Genomic DNA, 17,615 nt, shown 5'->3' with positions numbered 1-17,615 from the left:
AGTCATTGATGTGGCAGGAAATGGCTGTGACAAGACTAGAGCTGAACTCTACCAAAACTACTTTTCCGTAGTTTTGGTAAACTACATGAATGACATAGTAAATTGTAGGATTATTAGTAGTATTGATAAGGATACAAAAAAACATAAATGAATGTGTAAGTGAGATACTGGGATTTTTGTTTGTTTTGCACATAATTAGAACTGCACATCATTCTGTGTTTGTCCATAGCGACCTTATATCCTTACGGAATATAAATTGGTTTTTACAAGTAATTATGTAACCAAAGCAATTATTTTTGATGCAAGTACAGTTTAAATACACAAACTTAAAGAGTATGTATAATTACTGTTATTTTTTACTCAACAAAATGTTCTTCATCATGATCAAAGGAAAGAGTTTCCTGTTGTTATTGATAAATGTGAAAGTTATTTATGAATAACAGAAATGTTTTGTATAAGTTTGACGAAGTACCATAGGGAAGCAATGTTTACCTCTGCTTAACATTACACATCAACAATTTTTTAATAAAACCTGAATTAAATATTAACAATTTCAATTTTGCTATAAATGGTGTTTACTTTTAAGTAACAGACAAGAGGATAACTTACGAAGTACAAAAATGTTCTGTAGGTTAAGTATATTACAGGAGAATGTGTCATGGGGCAAGTGACTGGGAGCAGGGCTAGACAAGGATACTACAAAGATTGGGTGGGCAATGGAATACTACAGAGGGAAAGATAGGGAGGATAGGCAGGAGAATATTTCTCTCTCGGGGTACGATAAGAGGTAGCTGAAACCATAGAGAGAATGTGATTCAGTTGCTCCAGTCATGGTTGGTTGAGTCACAAAGGGACGCTCGTTCGTGGGCAGTCAGTGGATATATGATGGATTGTAGGTGACTGGAGAGACAAGTTGGAGGAGATCTATTTCTGGGCAAGATGGGAGGGTAATTTTGGTCTGGGAAGACCCCATCAAGACCCAAGACATAATGTGTGACTGCTCGTAACTTCAGAAGCAATGGCAGAAAGAATATTCTTATGTATGTTTCACCTGATATTGGAATCTATGTGTGATCATGTGTATTGATGGATGCAGGCTTGGCATGCAAAACAAAGTAATTTGAAGCTACAGCCATAAATTTTTTTCTGAACAAAATAAGTGACATTTACCTCAGAAGTAGCTGGTACAAGCCAGTATTTTCATTCTTCAACCATGTGTTCAGGAACCACTTCTGTTTAAAGTTGTGCTTTCCTCAAATATCTTTGAGTTTGCCTGTGAATTTTTGCTCTGTCAGGATAATGAGTCTGTTACATAACTGGTTCCTAGTTAAACTTATTGATGCACTTATGGGTTTGTCACATTGTTTCACATTTCTGCCAAGTAAACACATGTATTTTATTGTTCAGTGCATTCATTCAACAAGAATGTTTCTGTTAATACCAATATTAGTTCTGTAACAGTAGACCTCTGCCAAATTCAGATGTTTTTAGAATAACAGTTTTGGATACACAATCCAGACACAGCTGTAATAGGTTATGAAGTCAATTACTGCAGTGCTAAAGGAAATGTGTGCTCAAAAGTTATAACTTCTCCTTCTTGCACTAAACTTCTCACTAACTGAAAAGTTTTAGCTTCTCTTTCCTTCAATTTATTTTAATGCATATATCTTTTCTCCACGCCCTGTCAGTGCATTTCAATCTCCTTGTTGACTATGCATATGTGGCTTCCCTTCCAATCATGCTCTCAACAAGGTAGCTAAGCCATTGTTAGTGCACTGAGCTCACATTTGGGAGAATTAGCATGTGCACTGGTCCAAGTATCGGGACATGGGTTTTCCAAGCTGCTAAGATGAATGCTGGGGTGGTCCCACTGATAAGCTCATGCTCAACTTCATTCTGCATCATCACCTACTTTATATACATATATATTATTTCTGTAATTTGTCTGACACATACAGGTACACATTGAAGTTACATTTTGGACCTTGCCCCCCACCCCCCTTCTTGCATTTTTCAATATGCCATGAACGTAAACATAAGCTTCTCTACTGGTCAATTTGTTACCACAAGCAGATTTCACATTCGTTGGCTTCGCTAAATCATAACCAAATCATCAGCTTCCAACCTAACGTAGACCTCAAGCTGTGATGCAGATCAGTCTGTCACCACAAACAAGATTTCAAGGAGGAGGCCTTATACATAACTGTGAACCAGTTCTATTGAATTGTGTGATAAATAAAATAAGTAGGTCAACAAAACAGTCTTATTACTGGTTCTTCCATCTGTTAAAACTAAGCATTATAAAACAACGCAAGTGAAATCTGACTAACACCTGACGGTGCATTTTTTTATATAGCACCTCTTGTACAGAAAATTTTGAAATATGAAAGCTCAAGGAAAACCTTGTCTCATGCCATCATGCACAAGTAGAGATATCAGTTAAAAATCATTAGTTCCACCAATGCAAATATAGTCAACTGTTGTACTTCCTATTCATAATGAGGAAAGTCTTCCCTTCTCTCAAGTCTTGTAGAACAAGACATACGGGTTATCGTTAGCACTAATTCGTTAACCCACTCTTCTACACTGGTGCCGCAGTCTTTATGTCTCGTGACATCGATTTAGTATACTTCTCAGTACCGCATTAATCTCTTTTTTTATCAGATGGTGTCACTAACTTGGAATAAGACAAAGGATGTTTTATTTTATCGAGTATCGGATGGCTTGGAATACTCTTTGCTATGTGAACAGCTTGGCTTGTTTCTTTCAGCTTATGTCAAAATCTAAATAACTAATAACATTTTGATGCCCCACATGAGTAATAACGTGCTTTACTTTGCAGCTACCATCTCTAGTCTCGGTTACTTCAAGGCTGGAAGGACAGACACCACCTATTTTGTTTGTTCCTTGTGTTTTCATGTTGCGTATGCCCTTACTTTTAGATAAAAACTGTCCTGAAGGGTGACATACAAAGAAAAGCCGTACGACGTTATCTGAAGTGCAATAGGCTCCACGCTTTTTGACATAAAATGACATCGTCTTTTTCTCAGTCTGTTGCTTCCAGTCACCGAATTCCTGGAAAGATGCAAATTCAGTCTCCTCTGATGTTATCGATACATCATGTATTACTGATAAGTGATCGTAATAGCATTTCTTCGAAAGGACTGAAATATCGCACAATGCACATCTTATTTTTATACAACTATTCTCCGATGCATGTGCGTTTCTTTCGTGGCACATTAAATTGCGCTTCTGGTTGAACTGTTTACCACATACACTACACAAAAATTTATAACACTTTTGCATCTTTAATTCCGGAGCGATATCGCTTAACATTCCTAGATGCGCCTGTGATACGTGTTTCCTCAGATTCTTGTTATAATTATAGCTTCTTCCGCACTCTGAACATTTGTATTTTTTATCTTCATTCATCATGTTTCTGAAGGTTCTGTCCCAGTTCCAAAAAGGAGAAAACTTCGTACTTAAACCACACCTAAAAATTTTTATGCGACGTCAACGAAAACTACACACTCAACAGATACACAAAATTTTCGAGCACTTCTTGCAGTTTTTGATGTCATCATGTCAGGCAGCAATCCCCTAAATAGCCCGAATTTTAGCTTCTGCTGCCTCGTGCCACTTCGGCTCTTCCCGTGAGCGTGAAGGATCGGATCCAAGCAGCCGAAAGCTACTCATGGTCGATACCTGTTACCTATGCGCTAAGGTCGATTCATCGACTGCGATTCAACACACTGAAAATTGTCCGTCCACTTGCGATCATCCGACAGATCTTACGACTTGGCTATGGATTAGGACAATCTGTCGTTTAAGCGAAACAAATACCATTGTTAGTAGCACCGTTTTTCCCTTATCATCTTTAACTTGGCTCGTTTTCTATGGCAAATGTGCGCAATGAACTCCAGTTCCTGCCGAGACCGAGAGAAGTTCAATCCGACCAGAACGAATTCCCGTAAAGAACTATAAAACTAAATGACATGAGATCAGGAAGTGGGCTAGAGGATGTATATTAAAACACCATGCAATACTTCTAAGCGGTCTATAAGTGGCCAAATTCTTTAATAATAAACGTTGTCTGATTAGGTTTACGGCTCTATGCTGCTGTGAAAGAGCCTGTAGCCTATTGAAATGTTTCCTTGAAATATTTCAGATTTATTTCACACTTTCTGCATAATTTCTGCTTGCAAGTAACTCAATCACAAAACGTACAAGTTGCACATTATCGAGCGCCTACGTTTTCGCCCTGAAGGCAGAATTCTGCCGTCCCGTGCATAAATATTGCACAGAATTATTGTGTCGTTGTTGGCCTAGCTCTTTCGCGCAATGTATTGACACAATATTGTTGCGCAATAAATGAAGAGCGTGTGAGGGCCCCTGTAAGCATAAATTGCTGCTTCATTCCGCTCAGTTTCGCTCGTCCATAATTCCGTCACACACAGAAACATGTTGCTATAACAACTCACGGGACAGCTGTAATTGGAAAGTTACGAGTTTGCAATTGTAAGTTCGTTTAATTTCATAAGAAGACTGAGGATTGCTGAATTTTTAGCTCAAGATGAGTGTCATACACGATAATCCGGAACCTGGAGTTATAGATACGGATCTATTAAAGAATTTGGTTATGCAACAAGCACCTGTCGGAGAAGCCGGAAAAGTATTTTTGAGAGATGGAATAGTTTTGGAGAAAGTTCACACAATTCGACTAGAGGACCTGAGTCAGTAAAAATAGAAATTTAAGAATTAGTTCGTTATTGATAGTGTAGAATGCAATACATATGTAATAGTTTTGTTGATGACAGAAATGTTGCATTTTATACGTTTCAGATGTTCTTAGAATCAACAAAACAAATACAAATATTACGAATTAGTTCATAGTTCATAGAGCAGAATACAATATATATAATAAGTTTTGTTAATGACAAAAATACTGCATTTTATACGTTTCAGATATTCTTAGAATCGACAATTTATGGATGATGACATCCCTAGTGAAACTGCAACTTACATTAAATATTATTCAGAAGATAGAGAATTTGGATGCGCTTGTAAATCTGAAAGAGCTGGATTTATCTTTCAATCAGATCGAGGTTTTAGAAAATCTGGAAAAACTTACAAAGCTTGAAATACTCACAGTTTATGAAAATAATATTAAAAAAGTAGAAAATATGGACCAGTTAATCAATCTAAAACTGTTTAGCATTGGAAGAAACAGAATAGATGGCAGAGATAGTGTAAGATCGATTTAGTATGTGAAGGAAATATTTCAACACTTACATTGCATTATAGTATACACTGCTAAATCAGGATAGTTAATTAAGAAAGATATTTTTCAGGTTGTGTATTTAAGGCGGTTTCCTCTGTTACGATCTCTTACAATGGAAGGGAATCCATGTTCACAAGAAGATGATTTCACTGAATACATTTATGCGTGTCTTCCAATGCTAATGTACTACCATTACCGATTTATTTACCCACATGAAAAAGAAGCTGCCAAAAAAAAGTACAGGTAAACCTGAATCCTACTGTGCAATTTTTCTTTCTTTCAAATTATACAAGAAATTTTACATAATTTAATCACAGTGTTGAGTGTGTAGCTGGCAGTCATTATTCCAAATAGGTACCTAATTTGTTTAAAAAAAAGAGGGGAGGGAATTCTATTGTCACAGTACTGTACTAAGAAGCAATTACCATTTATTTGTGGCTCTTATGCCTGTTATGGAGCCATATTGGGCAGTACTGGACTTACGACTTTATATTTCATTGTGGGGGCTGATGGTTGCCTTGAAGCATTTTATGGTGTGTATCAACGCTTTTGTAATCTCATCAGAAAAAGAGAAAATTAGATGAATTTGAAATTATTTTTATGTATTTTAGAGTACAAGTAGCAGTTGCAGAGCAGTTTTTGTCACCTCGTCATAAGCACAACTAAAATATAGTATATATAAAAAAGTGTATATTTATTTGTTTTGTGTGTAATATAGGTGTTAAACAAAGTTTAGGGCCGTAGATAGAGAGATGCTGAATGAGACATATTTGGCTGTCAAGACAGCAATTTGTGATGCCTTCAGTGACTACCATAGCAGAATAATGTCAAATTATGTTTCATGAAACCCAAAGAAATTGTGGTCATATGTAAATGCTGTTAGTGGCACCAAAGTTAGTGTCCAGCTCCTAGCATATGGGACAGGAACTGAAAGTGAGGGTGGTAAAGCAAAAGTGGAAATGCATAACTCCATTTTCAAAAGTTCCTTTACAAAGGAAAACCCAGGAGAATTGGCCCAATTTAATCCTTGTACCACAAAAATATGAATGAAGTGTTAGTGTCAGTGGTGTTGAGATACAGCTAGAATCGTTAAAATTGAATGAAGCCCCAGGGCCCGATGGAATCCACATCAGATGCGATACAAAGGTGCAGTTGAGTTATCTCCTCTTCCAACTATAATCTGTTGTAGATCCCTTGAACAAAAAACCATGCCCTGTTCTTGGAAAAAAGCACAGTCACACCCATCTACAAGAAGGATAGTAGAAGAGATGCACAAAATTACTTTTCAATATCCTTGACATCAATTTGTTCCAGGGTCTTAGAACATATTCTGAGCTCAAACATAATGAGGTATCTTGAACAGAATGACCTCCTCAGTGCCAACCAGCATGGATTCTGGAAACATCAATCATTTGAAATCCAACGCACACTTTTCTCACATGACATGCCGGAAGCTTTGGCTCAATGTGGTCAGGCAGATCCAATACTGATTTCTGAAAAGCATTTGACTCAGTAGCACACCTATGCTTATTGTCAAAAGTACCATCATATGGGGTATAAAGTGAAATTTGTGACTGCATTGAGTACTTTTTGTTAGGGAGGAAGCAGCATGTTATCTTGGATGGAGAGTCATCATCAGAAGTAGAAGTAGCTTCAGGTGTGCCCCAGGGAAGTGTGTAGGTACTCCTGCTGTTCATGTTGTATGTCAATGACCATGCAAGCAATATTAATAGTAAACTTGGACTGTTTGCAGATGATGCAGTTATCTATGATGAAGTACTGTTTGAAAGATGCTGGATAAATATTCAGTCAGATCTTGATAAGATTTCAAAGTGGTACAGAGGCTGGAAACTTGCTTTAAGTGTTCAGAAATTAAAATTGTGCTCTTTGCAAAATGAAAGAACCTAGCATTCTATGACTATAATGTAAATGAGTCACTGTTGGAATTGGCCAACTCATACAAATACCTGGGTGTAACACTTTGTGGGGTCATGGAATGGAATAAACACCTAGGCTTAATTGTGGGTAGAGCAGTTGGTAGACTTCGTTTATTGGTAGAATATTGGGGAAGTGCAGTCAGTCTACAAAAGAGATTGTGTACAAATCACTCGTATGACGCATTCTAGAATATTGTTCAAGTATGTGGAACCCATACCAAATAGAACTAACAGGGGATATTGAGCATATACAGAGAAGGGCAGCGTCAATGTTTGTTTGATCCGTGGCAGAGTGTCAGAGATACTGAAGGAACTGATCTGGAAGACTCTTGAAGATAGCTGGAAACTATCATGAGAAAGTTGGTTAATAAATTTTCAAGATCTGACCTTAAATGATAACTCTAGGAATATACTACAACCCCCTTTGTATCACTCACATAGTGTTGTGAGGATAAGATTGGAATAATTACTATATGCACAGAGACATTCAAACAGTCATTCTTCCTGCGCTACATATGTAAATGGAAGAGGAAGAAACCCTAATATCTGGTACAATGGGATGTACCCTCTGCATGCACCTCATGGTGGTTTGAAGAGAATAGATGTAGATACAGATAATTACTCCAACATTGGCAGAATTAATCATGACACCAGTATGAGTAGTTTCATAGTTTGTGAGATGCTGGGCAGCCATAACTTGTGTATGGATGTGTAGTATTAAATGTATGGACTATTTTACTTTACCTATTTTAATCATGAAATTTACTTCCTGCTAAGAATGACCTTTAGAGATAGAATAATTTAGTATTACAGGGTATTTATGTATAACTGAAGGCAGGTATCTTCTGTAAAGGGAGGGATGAGAAAAGAGCATAACATCTGGAATTTTTTGTTGTACCAGTGCTGATCTATAAGATATAGGATAGTTGGTAGTTTGTGGTTTATTTTTTGCTGTATCACTCAGAATTTCAAATAGAAATTGACAATGTGGTTTTCTCAGTGGCTGGAGTGAAATACTATAGGTATCCATTTTATGATCTGATTATGGCTGGTGATGGCCAAAACTGATAATTTATTTTTGTGATTGTGCTGGAAAATAAATTATTTTCAAAACAAGAATTTGACCAATCACATATGTCTCCAGTATGACAAAAATGTCATTCTTTTCAAAATCAGTTAATATTAGCTTTAGAATAACCAAGGTTGAATGTGTAACGGGAAAAATATTCTGTAAGTATTAATCATGCGTCTGTACTCATACTCTACAAACCACTGTGAAGAGCTTGGCTATAGGTTCTTTCCATTACATCACATATTAGGGTTTCTTCCTGTTTCATGTACACAAGTAGCATGTCCAGAGTGACTGCTTGGATGCCTATGTGCCTTTTGTAATTGGTCTAATAATATTTACAGCCCCTACAAAAGTGATACATAGAGATCTCTAATGTATTCTGATTTTAGATACTTAATATAGGTTGCTGCGGAATAGTGGACATACATCTTAAATTGTTTGGCAGTTCACATTTTTCAGCTTTTCTGTGGTGCTCTCCTCTGAGTCAGTCAAACCTATGACCATTAGTTTTGTCCTTTGCATATGTTCAGTATCCCTTATTAGGCCTATTTGGTATGGGTCATAGATGCACAAGTGTTTTTGAAAGCTTTCTCCTTTCTAAACTGATTGCTTTTTCTAGTACCCTACCAATGAAATAAAATTTATTATCTGTTTTACGTATGACTGAACCTATGTGATCATTGTGATTCCAATTGTGACTCATGCAAATTGAAATGTTAATGCATTAATGGCATCCTTTTGCATGATGGAATCTTATCTCAATGACAGACAGCAGAGGGTTTCATTGAGTGATTGTATCTAAGGCACCCAAGGTCTAGGGGTAGCTTTTTTTTTTTATTAATAATGAAAATGTCCTCTGACCTGGGTTCGGCCCCACCATAGCTTAAATTTTGAATAAAAATCATTAGTAATGGTGGCCAAAGGCTTCCAACGTAAGAAGTCACCCTCATTCAGTCAATGGCCTTGTCAAAGAAGATGGAGGAATGGATAGAGGCAAAGGGCACTCTCTTCCCCTTGGGTTGGGAAACTGCCCCTAACGTGGAAGGATCAGCAATGATCAATGGCATGAGGTTGCAGAAGGCAATGGAAAACACTGTATAAAAGACACATAATGTGTATCCACAGGACGTATGGCCTGTAATTGATAAAGTGTTGTGACGATCTCTCCATTGGCAAAAGATTCCGAACTAGTCCCTCATTTGGATCTCTGGGAGGGGACTGCCAAGGGGGAGGTGATTATGAGAGAAAGATTGAATAACTAGTGGATGAATAATGTTATATGAGTCAGGGCATGGATTGTCAAAAGTCTCAATGTGGTAGGGAAGCTAGAAAATCTCAAAAGGGAATTGCTAAGGCCCACTCTAGATATAGTGAGTGTCAGTGAAGTGGAATGTAAAGAAGACAAGAATTTCTGTTCAAATGAGTGTAGGGCAATATCGACAGTGACAGAAGATGGTGTAACAGGAGTAGGATTCATTAAGGACTGGAACATAGGGCAGAGAGTGAGTTACTGTGAACAGTTCAGCGATAGGATTGTTCTTATCAGAATTGACAGCAAACCAGAAGTCACAACAATAGTTCAGGTACATAAAGGGAGATGAAAATCTAATAATTATGGGAAACTGGAATGTGGTAGTAGGGGAAGGAGTAGAAGAAAGGGTTACAGGAAAATATGAGCGTGGTACTAGGAATGAGAGATGAAAAAGACTAATTGAATTCTGCAATAAATTTCAGCTAGTAATAGTGAATACTCTGTTAAAGAATCACAAGAGGAGGAGTCATACTTGGAAAAGGCAAGTAGGTACAGGAAGATATCAGTTAAATTACATCATGGTCAGGCAGAGATTCCAAAATCAGATACTGGATCATAAGGCCTACACAGGAGCAGATATAGACTCAGATCACAATTTAGTAGGGATGAAGAACAGGCTGAAGTTTAAGAGACTAGTCAGGAAGAATCTGTGCGCAAAGAAGTGGAATATGGAAGTACTAATGAATGACGAGATATGACTTTCTCTAAGCAATAGCTAACGAGGCAGTTTAGCTGAAAACAAATGGCCATCTCTAAAAAGGGCAATCACAGAAGCTAGAAAGGAAAACATTGGTGCAAAGAAGGTAACTCGAAGAAACCGTGGGTAACAGAAGAAATACTTCGGGTGCTTGACGAAAGAAGGAAGTACAAAAATGTTCGTGGAAATTCAGGAATAAAGAAATACAAGTTACTTATGAATGAAATAAATAGCAAGTGCTGGGAAGCTACAATGAAATGGCAGCTCCAAAAATATGAAGAAATCGAAAAAGAAATGATGGTCAGAAGGACTGAATCAGCATATAAGAAAGTCAAAGGAACCTTCGATGAAATTAAAAGCAAGAGTGGTAACATTAAGAGTGCAATGGGAACTCTACTGTTAAATGCAGAAGAGAGGGTGAACAGGTGGAAAGAGTACATTGAAGGCCTCTACAAGGGGCAAGACTTGTCTGATGACATGATAGAAGAAGAAACAGAAGTCAACATAGAAGAGGTCAGGGATCCAGTATTAGAATCAGAATTTGGTCAACGTAAGATCGAATAAGGCAGAAGTGATAGATAAAATTCCAGCAGAATTCCTAAAATCATTTGGGGGAAATGGCAACAAAACAACTATTCACTTTGGTCTGTAGAATGTATGAGACTGGCGACATGCCATCAGACTTTCAGAAAAACATCATCTACACAATTACGAAGATAGCCAGAGCCAACAAGTGGAGAATTATCATACAGTCAGCTTAACAGCTCAAGCATCCAAGTTGCTGACAAGAATAATATGTAGAAGAATGGAAAAGAAAGTTGAGGATGTGTTAGATGACTGTCGTGTTGGCTATAGGAAAGGTGAAGGCACCAGAGAGGCAATTCTGATGTTGCAGTTGATTATGGAGGCAAGACTGAAGACAAATCAAGACATGTTCATAGGATTTGTTGACCTGGAAAAAGTGTTTGACAGTGCGATATCATGCAAGATGTTCGAAACTCTGAGAAAAGTAGGGGTAAGGTATAGAAAAAGATGGGTATTATATAATATGTACAAAAACCAAGAGGGAGTAATAAGAGTGGGAGACCAAGAATAAAGTGCTCATTTTAAAAAGTGTGTAAGCATATATGTAGCCTTGCACCTCTACCATTGAATCTATAAATTGAAGAAGCAATGATGCAAATAAAAGAAAGATTTCAGTGCAGGATTCAAATTCAGGGTGAAAGGATAATCAGTGCTAAGATTTGCTGAAGACATTGCTTTCCTCAGTGAAAGTGAAGAAGAATTACAGGATCTGTGGAATGGAATGAACGGTCTAATGGGTACGGAATATGGATTGAGAGTAAATCGAAGAAAGACAAAAATAATGAGAAGTAGCAGAAACAGGAACAGTGGGAAACCTAACACCAGAATTGGGGATCACAAAGTTAAGCAATTTTGCTGTCTAGGTAGTAAAATGAACTATGACAGATGGAGTAAGGAGGACACAAAAAGCATACTGGCAATGGCAAAAATGGCATTCCTTGTCAACAGAAGTCCACTAGTATCAAACATAGGCCTTGATCTGAGGAAGAAATTTATGAGAATATATGTTTGGAGCACAGCATTGTGGGAAACCCAGAACAGCAGAGGACTGAAACAATTGAGATGTGATGCCAAAGAAGACTGTCGAAAATAAGATGGACTGATAAGGTAAGGAATGAGGAGGTTCTTCACAGAATCGATTATGAAAGGAATATGTGGAAAACACTGACAAGGAGTAGAGGCAGGAGGAGAGGACACCTCTTAAGGTATCTGGGAATAGCTTCCATGGTATTAGAGGGAGCTGTAGAGGTAAAAACTGCATGGGGAAAACAGGGATTGGAATGCATCCAGCAAATAACTGAGCATGTTTGTTGCAAGTGCTACTCTCAGGTCAAAAAGTTGGCACAGCAGAGTAATTCATGGTGGGCTGCGTTAAAAGTAAATAAATAAACAAAAAAGGAATGGAGTGCTATGGAAGCAGTACTGGACCAATTTTTGTTTCTCACCTATGCCAGTGACATTCCATTGACATTAAAGAGCAGTTTAAAAACTGAAATGTTTGCCAACAATGAATCTCAAGTATCCTAATCAAGGGTCCAAACAGTCTTAGCAATCACAAATCAGATGATAGCTAAACAGGTCTACGAGTGGATCGTAGCTAACTGTCTTATGTCTTAGTCCCACAGAGGCTCATAGTATGCAATTTCAAATGAGCAGTAGTGATTCTCTATCTGCAGAACTAGACATTAATGGTTGTATACCGAGAGAAGTCTTTGGGGTCCAGAATAAATATTGAGTCAGCACACTGAGTAAACTAATAAAGATGTTCAGTTTAGCATGCTACATCCTTGGAAGTATCTCCCATTGTGTTGACCTGAAGACAAGAGTTTTGTTTTATTTTACATATTCTCATTTTCTGTTGTCTTACATAATTATCTTTGTAGGAAGTGCACCTGAAGTAAGTAGAACATTTGTCCAGCAGATGCAAACGGTAAGAATATTGCATAAAGTAGATTACAACACATTTAGCAGAAGACTTTTGAAGGGGCTTAGTACCAACTGAGCTACCCAAGCACGACTCATGCCCCGTCCTCACAGCTTTACTTCTGCCAGTATCTTGTCTCCTACCTTCCAAACTTTACAGAAGCTCTTCTGCGAATGCTGCAGAACTAGCACTCCTGAAAGAAAGGATATGGGGAGACATGGCTTAGCCACAGCCTGGGGGATGTTTCCAGAATGAGATTTTCACAGTGCAGCGGAGTGTGCACTGATATGAAACTTCCTGGCAGATTAAAACTGTGTGCCAGGAAGTTTCATTACTAACATTGATTGACAGTGAGAACCACTTCTTATTGAAAGTGATGTAATAGATTTTGTGGGGGATAACTTCCATGAAATAGTCTCACTAAGCCTAATAGAAGAGGTACCTTGATTTGTTTTCACCTTAAACATGATTTTTAAGTAATTTTAATTAATCAAAACATCATTATAAATATATCAGTAATCTTCAAAATATATTGCAAAATCTGATTTCAGATTTGTTCTCTTATCATGAAATCCAATCATTGAGTTTCAGTTGCTGTCTAGTAGATTACTGCTTTTTTGTTTTAGAACATTTACTGTTGTGCTAAAGATTCACCATTATGATAAATTTATAGTTGACATGTAGTTTTCCATGTAAGTATGTGTAATAGCATGTGAATAGTATTAGTGTACTTTCATACTGCGAAGATGGTCTTTTACCAAAACTGGTATTAATAATTAGTAAAGATTAATGAGACTTTGTGTCATGCATTTTCTCAAGTGTATAATGACTATTGTAAGTCACCTGAAAAAATACATAAAACGTCATCAAAATTAAAGGTCATGTTGTAGTTGTGATGTATCACTTAGTTGGTGGTGTAACAATGGCATCACAAGCCATAACTAAAAAAGATCAATTGCAAGACAGCTGAATATCTGAAAGTGAAAAGTAGTGATTAATTTGACAGAAACAGGGGAGGCAGTGTATTTTCATTTTCAGTAATTATACAGTGGCAATATTGATAGCCGGCAGACTGGAGTGTTCCACATAGAGGTTCTTTTTGTTTTTCACTGGATATCAGCAGTAGACAAACATTCTGTAAAGTTTTTGTTTGTTGTTCAAACCATGGTATCACTCCAGATATCAAACTGAACCATTGTTCTGTAACTTTGAGTGAAATATTGACAAAGATAAGTATATCCGAAGGCCTTGTAGATTTGTATGTCTACTAATAGGGATTCAGTTAAATGCTAGAAAATAAACATAGGTAGAGCTCAAGGTCACTAACAATGTTGACTCACTGTATCCACCATATATCCAGCTCTTGTAGAAAAAAAGTTCTATTTGTTTCTAAAATTGATACAATATATGGAACACTCTTACACTACTGTAAAAGTGGAGGGAGAGATAGATAGATAGAGAGAGAGAGAGAGAGAGAGAGAGAGATCATATTTAGGTTTACAGAATATGTGCACTTTATTGTGGGAAGGGGATGGAAATAAAATTTAACCAAAAGTATGTTATTGATATAAATAAATATGACTGTAGTTTTGGTATTCCCATGTGAAGACAAAGTACTTCATGAATGTAGTTTTGGTACTCCCACCAGTGGGCATTACGATGGAGGCAGATGAGCTGATATGGGTAGAACAATGGGGTAGTGTGGAATACGTCATGGAGGGCACACTTGATGTTTAGTATGGGCAGACCTGCTGGTGGAGCTGTTTACGTTCAGGTGGCAGTAGGCCAGGCCAGCCAGAGTTTACCCAGAGTTTAAACTCTGTGCACCTCACCTTCTGCCCATGTCTTGTGTTGTTGCTAACTGCTTAGCCACTAGCCAACTGCACCTCCCATGTGCTGAGTCATTTCTGTGCCCGTCTCCAAGTGGGTTCAAACTCTCCCATCAATTGACACTCTGAGTTCATTTTCTTCTCACAGGATACAGTTGATCAGGTATTGTCAAACAACTGCCTGCTCATGATCATGTTGTGTAGTGGTGTTGTTATGCCTGTGCAGATGCTAAAGTGGCAACAAAAGACATTCTTACATTGTGATGCCCCTATTCTTTTCTTTTCTCCTTTTCATAATGGTAAGTTGGACCATCATGGATCCAGCATTTCTGCAGTACTGACAGAAACAATTGCACCTACAGAAGGAGCAGCAACAGTTGCAGATGTATCATCAACAGCAACAGAAGATGCAGGCACAGATAAACCAGAATATGCACTTGCTTTGTGCCTTTGGCTCACCAGTGGAGGACCTGGTGCCCACTATGCAGTTTTATTTGCTACCAACGCCCCCTCCCCCCTGCCCCACAATACCATTTGCCAATTTTGATGAGTCAATGGAAAGGAGGGAGAATTACCTGTGCCAGTTCTTGCTGCACTGCCAGGTAAGGCGTATTATCCATCCAATTGAAAAGGCTGCCTTCTTGTTCAGCAGTATGAAATCGTCAAAAATTTGAAGCCCTCCACCAAGTTCAAGAAACTCTCCTTTGATGAGCTTTGTCAGTTACTTAAGCAGTATTTTGGACATCAAGGCCATGTGATAGTGGCACGGTGGCAGTTTAACCAGCACCACAAGCATCCTAGACAGTCATGTTTGGCCTGGATCACTGATATGCAGGGCCTCTTGTGCAAGTGCTGTTTTGAGTGTTCTAAATGTGCTACCTCTTGTGCGGACTATCTCATATGTACTGATTACCACATTGATGCCATTGTCAACCTGCCAGCGCACAATGTTGTGTAAGGTATCATATTACACTCAGTTCATTCCCAAGGCCTGGCCCCTTAACTGACTTTGCCAGAAGAGTATTCAGTTTATCTGGTTTGCAGATTGTCAGTGAACTTTTCTGTTTCCCAAGCAATGTTTGTGCTTCGCTCCCTGTCTGGCTTTCTTTACACTGGGTAGACCTTTAAACCTGGCCTATGAAACATTGCAGTATGGCACTGGTGCTGTTCTGTCCCATTGGAACCCAGGTGGCACCAAATAGCCCATACCTTATGCCTCAAAGCTGCTTTCTGTTGCGCAGTATAATTATTCACAGGTGGAAAAGGAGGCATGAGCTATTGTTTTCAGAATTAAGAAGTTTCACATTTTCCTGTATGGGGTGCAGTTCCTCCTCGTCACTGATGACAAGTTGTTGGTTTCCTTATTTGGCCCTCATTTCAAGGTGCTGGAGAGGACTGACTGCACATTGATTGCAAAGGTGGGCCCTCTTTCTTAATAACTACTGCTGTGATATTCGTCATCATTCTACCACCCAGCATGCCAATGCTGATGCACTAGCACAGCTATCAGTGGGACACGCTCCAGGGTTTGATTGGCAGGAAGCTCTCACATTCGCATTGGTGATCCTTTTGTGTACTTTTTCCTCCTATGTGTTTGGCTCGGTGTTGTACAAGGGGTCCTCTTGCTTGCCATACAGGAGCAATGCTGTCAAGTGGCATCCTTGCACACTCCATATTCTGCGTGCATTGCAGTGCTGTATGATTCGTATGCAGGATGCATATCAAATCTACTGGCAAGCAATAGATCATGATGTTGAACATCAGGTGTGGGCTTATTGGGCCTTTGCACAGAACCAGTTCTCTCCCTGGTCAGTCCCAGAGCACCCTTGGGACAGAGTGCACATCAATTTTTGGGCAGCAAGTGGTTGTTGGTGGTTGATGAATGTCCAATTTACTGTAAGAAGCCAAGCTATCCTCCACATTTTCGACTGCCACTGTTAGTGTGCTGTCAGTTATTATTGCCATTGGGGGATCCTTGTGTCCAATAACTGTAGGCTGTTCGTATTTTGGAAGTTTGAAGAAGTGTTAATAGTGGTATCTGGCATCTGATTAATGCCCCATTTCACCTGGCTTCTAATTTGGAGGTTGTGCACTTCATGTGTACATTTAAGACCCAAATGAAGAAGTTAGAGTGTCTCTCTTCCTGTGCTGATGCATAGTTGACTCTTATGACTGTATGCTAGGTGAATCCAGCCAACGGGTGCACTGTGACAGAACATTTGTACAGGTGGTGGCTGTGAGGTCTCCTGGCTTTGCTGCGTCTTGAGTCACATGCCACAGCAAACCACCACTGACAACTGTGTTGTCCTCCAGGATCTGCCGTTTGCGCCTAGTCCTGCGGACAACAGTAGTGGTGGCTGCTAGGAGTTGTGTGAGCCACAAAGGTCAGCAGTTTTTTGTGGTACATGTTGACAAGGAGTACCTGACCTGCCATGCAAATCAGTTTGCCCACACCCTATTGGGACACATCACCATGGTCTTCTGGTCAACCAGATGCAGTGTTAGTCATGACTTTGCTCTGGGAGGGGGATCCCACTTGCAGTGGTGTACATCACTGTTGCCACTCCCTCCATGCCCCCTGCATCCTCCTGTTGCCTGCAGCCTCTGCCCCCACTGAGCCACACATTTGCACCTGCCAGTGTGGAGCCCATGGGTTTTAATCTGCCCTCCTCCTCCTCCTCCTCCTCCTCCTCCTCCTCCAACTCACTGACAGTGGTGGCGTTGCCTCCACTGCTGCTGATAAGCTCCCTTTAGCTCAGCCTTTGGGCCTTTCTCTGCCTTGAGTGAAGCCAGTGGCTTCCTTCAGTTGTTGGTCTATTACCAAACTCTCCAGGAGCCTCTCCAGTTCTGTGGCAGAAGGCCCTGTGTGGCCTTCTCTTGGGGGAGGGATTTTGTATCTCCACCAACGGACATCATGATGGAGGCCTGGATGGCGCATGTGACACATAGTATGGGCAGACCCACTGGTGGAGGTTTTA

At 39.2% G+C, this 17,615-nt stretch overlaps 1 protein-coding gene across 1 annotated transcript in view; it reads left to right on the top strand.

The window, feature by feature from the left end:
* The first annotated feature begins 4,573 nt into the window (after positions 1–4,573).
* Positions 4,574–17,615, top strand: part of LOC124789902 (dynein regulatory complex subunit 3) — a 73,681-nt gene continuing 60,639 nt past the window's right edge. The window contains exons 1-3 of the mRNA XM_047257419.1: positions 4,574–4,733; positions 4,966–5,249; positions 5,352–5,524. Of these exons, the coding sequence (XP_047113375.1) occupies positions 4,574–4,733; positions 4,966–5,249; positions 5,352–5,524 (617 nt within the window). The remainder of the gene's footprint in view (positions 4,734–4,965; positions 5,250–5,351; positions 5,525–17,615) is intronic.

Source organism: Schistocerca piceifrons, chromosome 3, assembly GCF_021461385.2.
Source record: "Schistocerca piceifrons isolate TAMUIC-IGC-003096 chromosome 3, iqSchPice1.1, whole genome shotgun sequence".
Taxonomy (NCBI): Eukaryota; Metazoa; Arthropoda; class Insecta; order Orthoptera; family Acrididae; genus Schistocerca; species Schistocerca piceifrons.
This window is presented reverse-complemented; position numbering and strand designations above follow the sequence as displayed.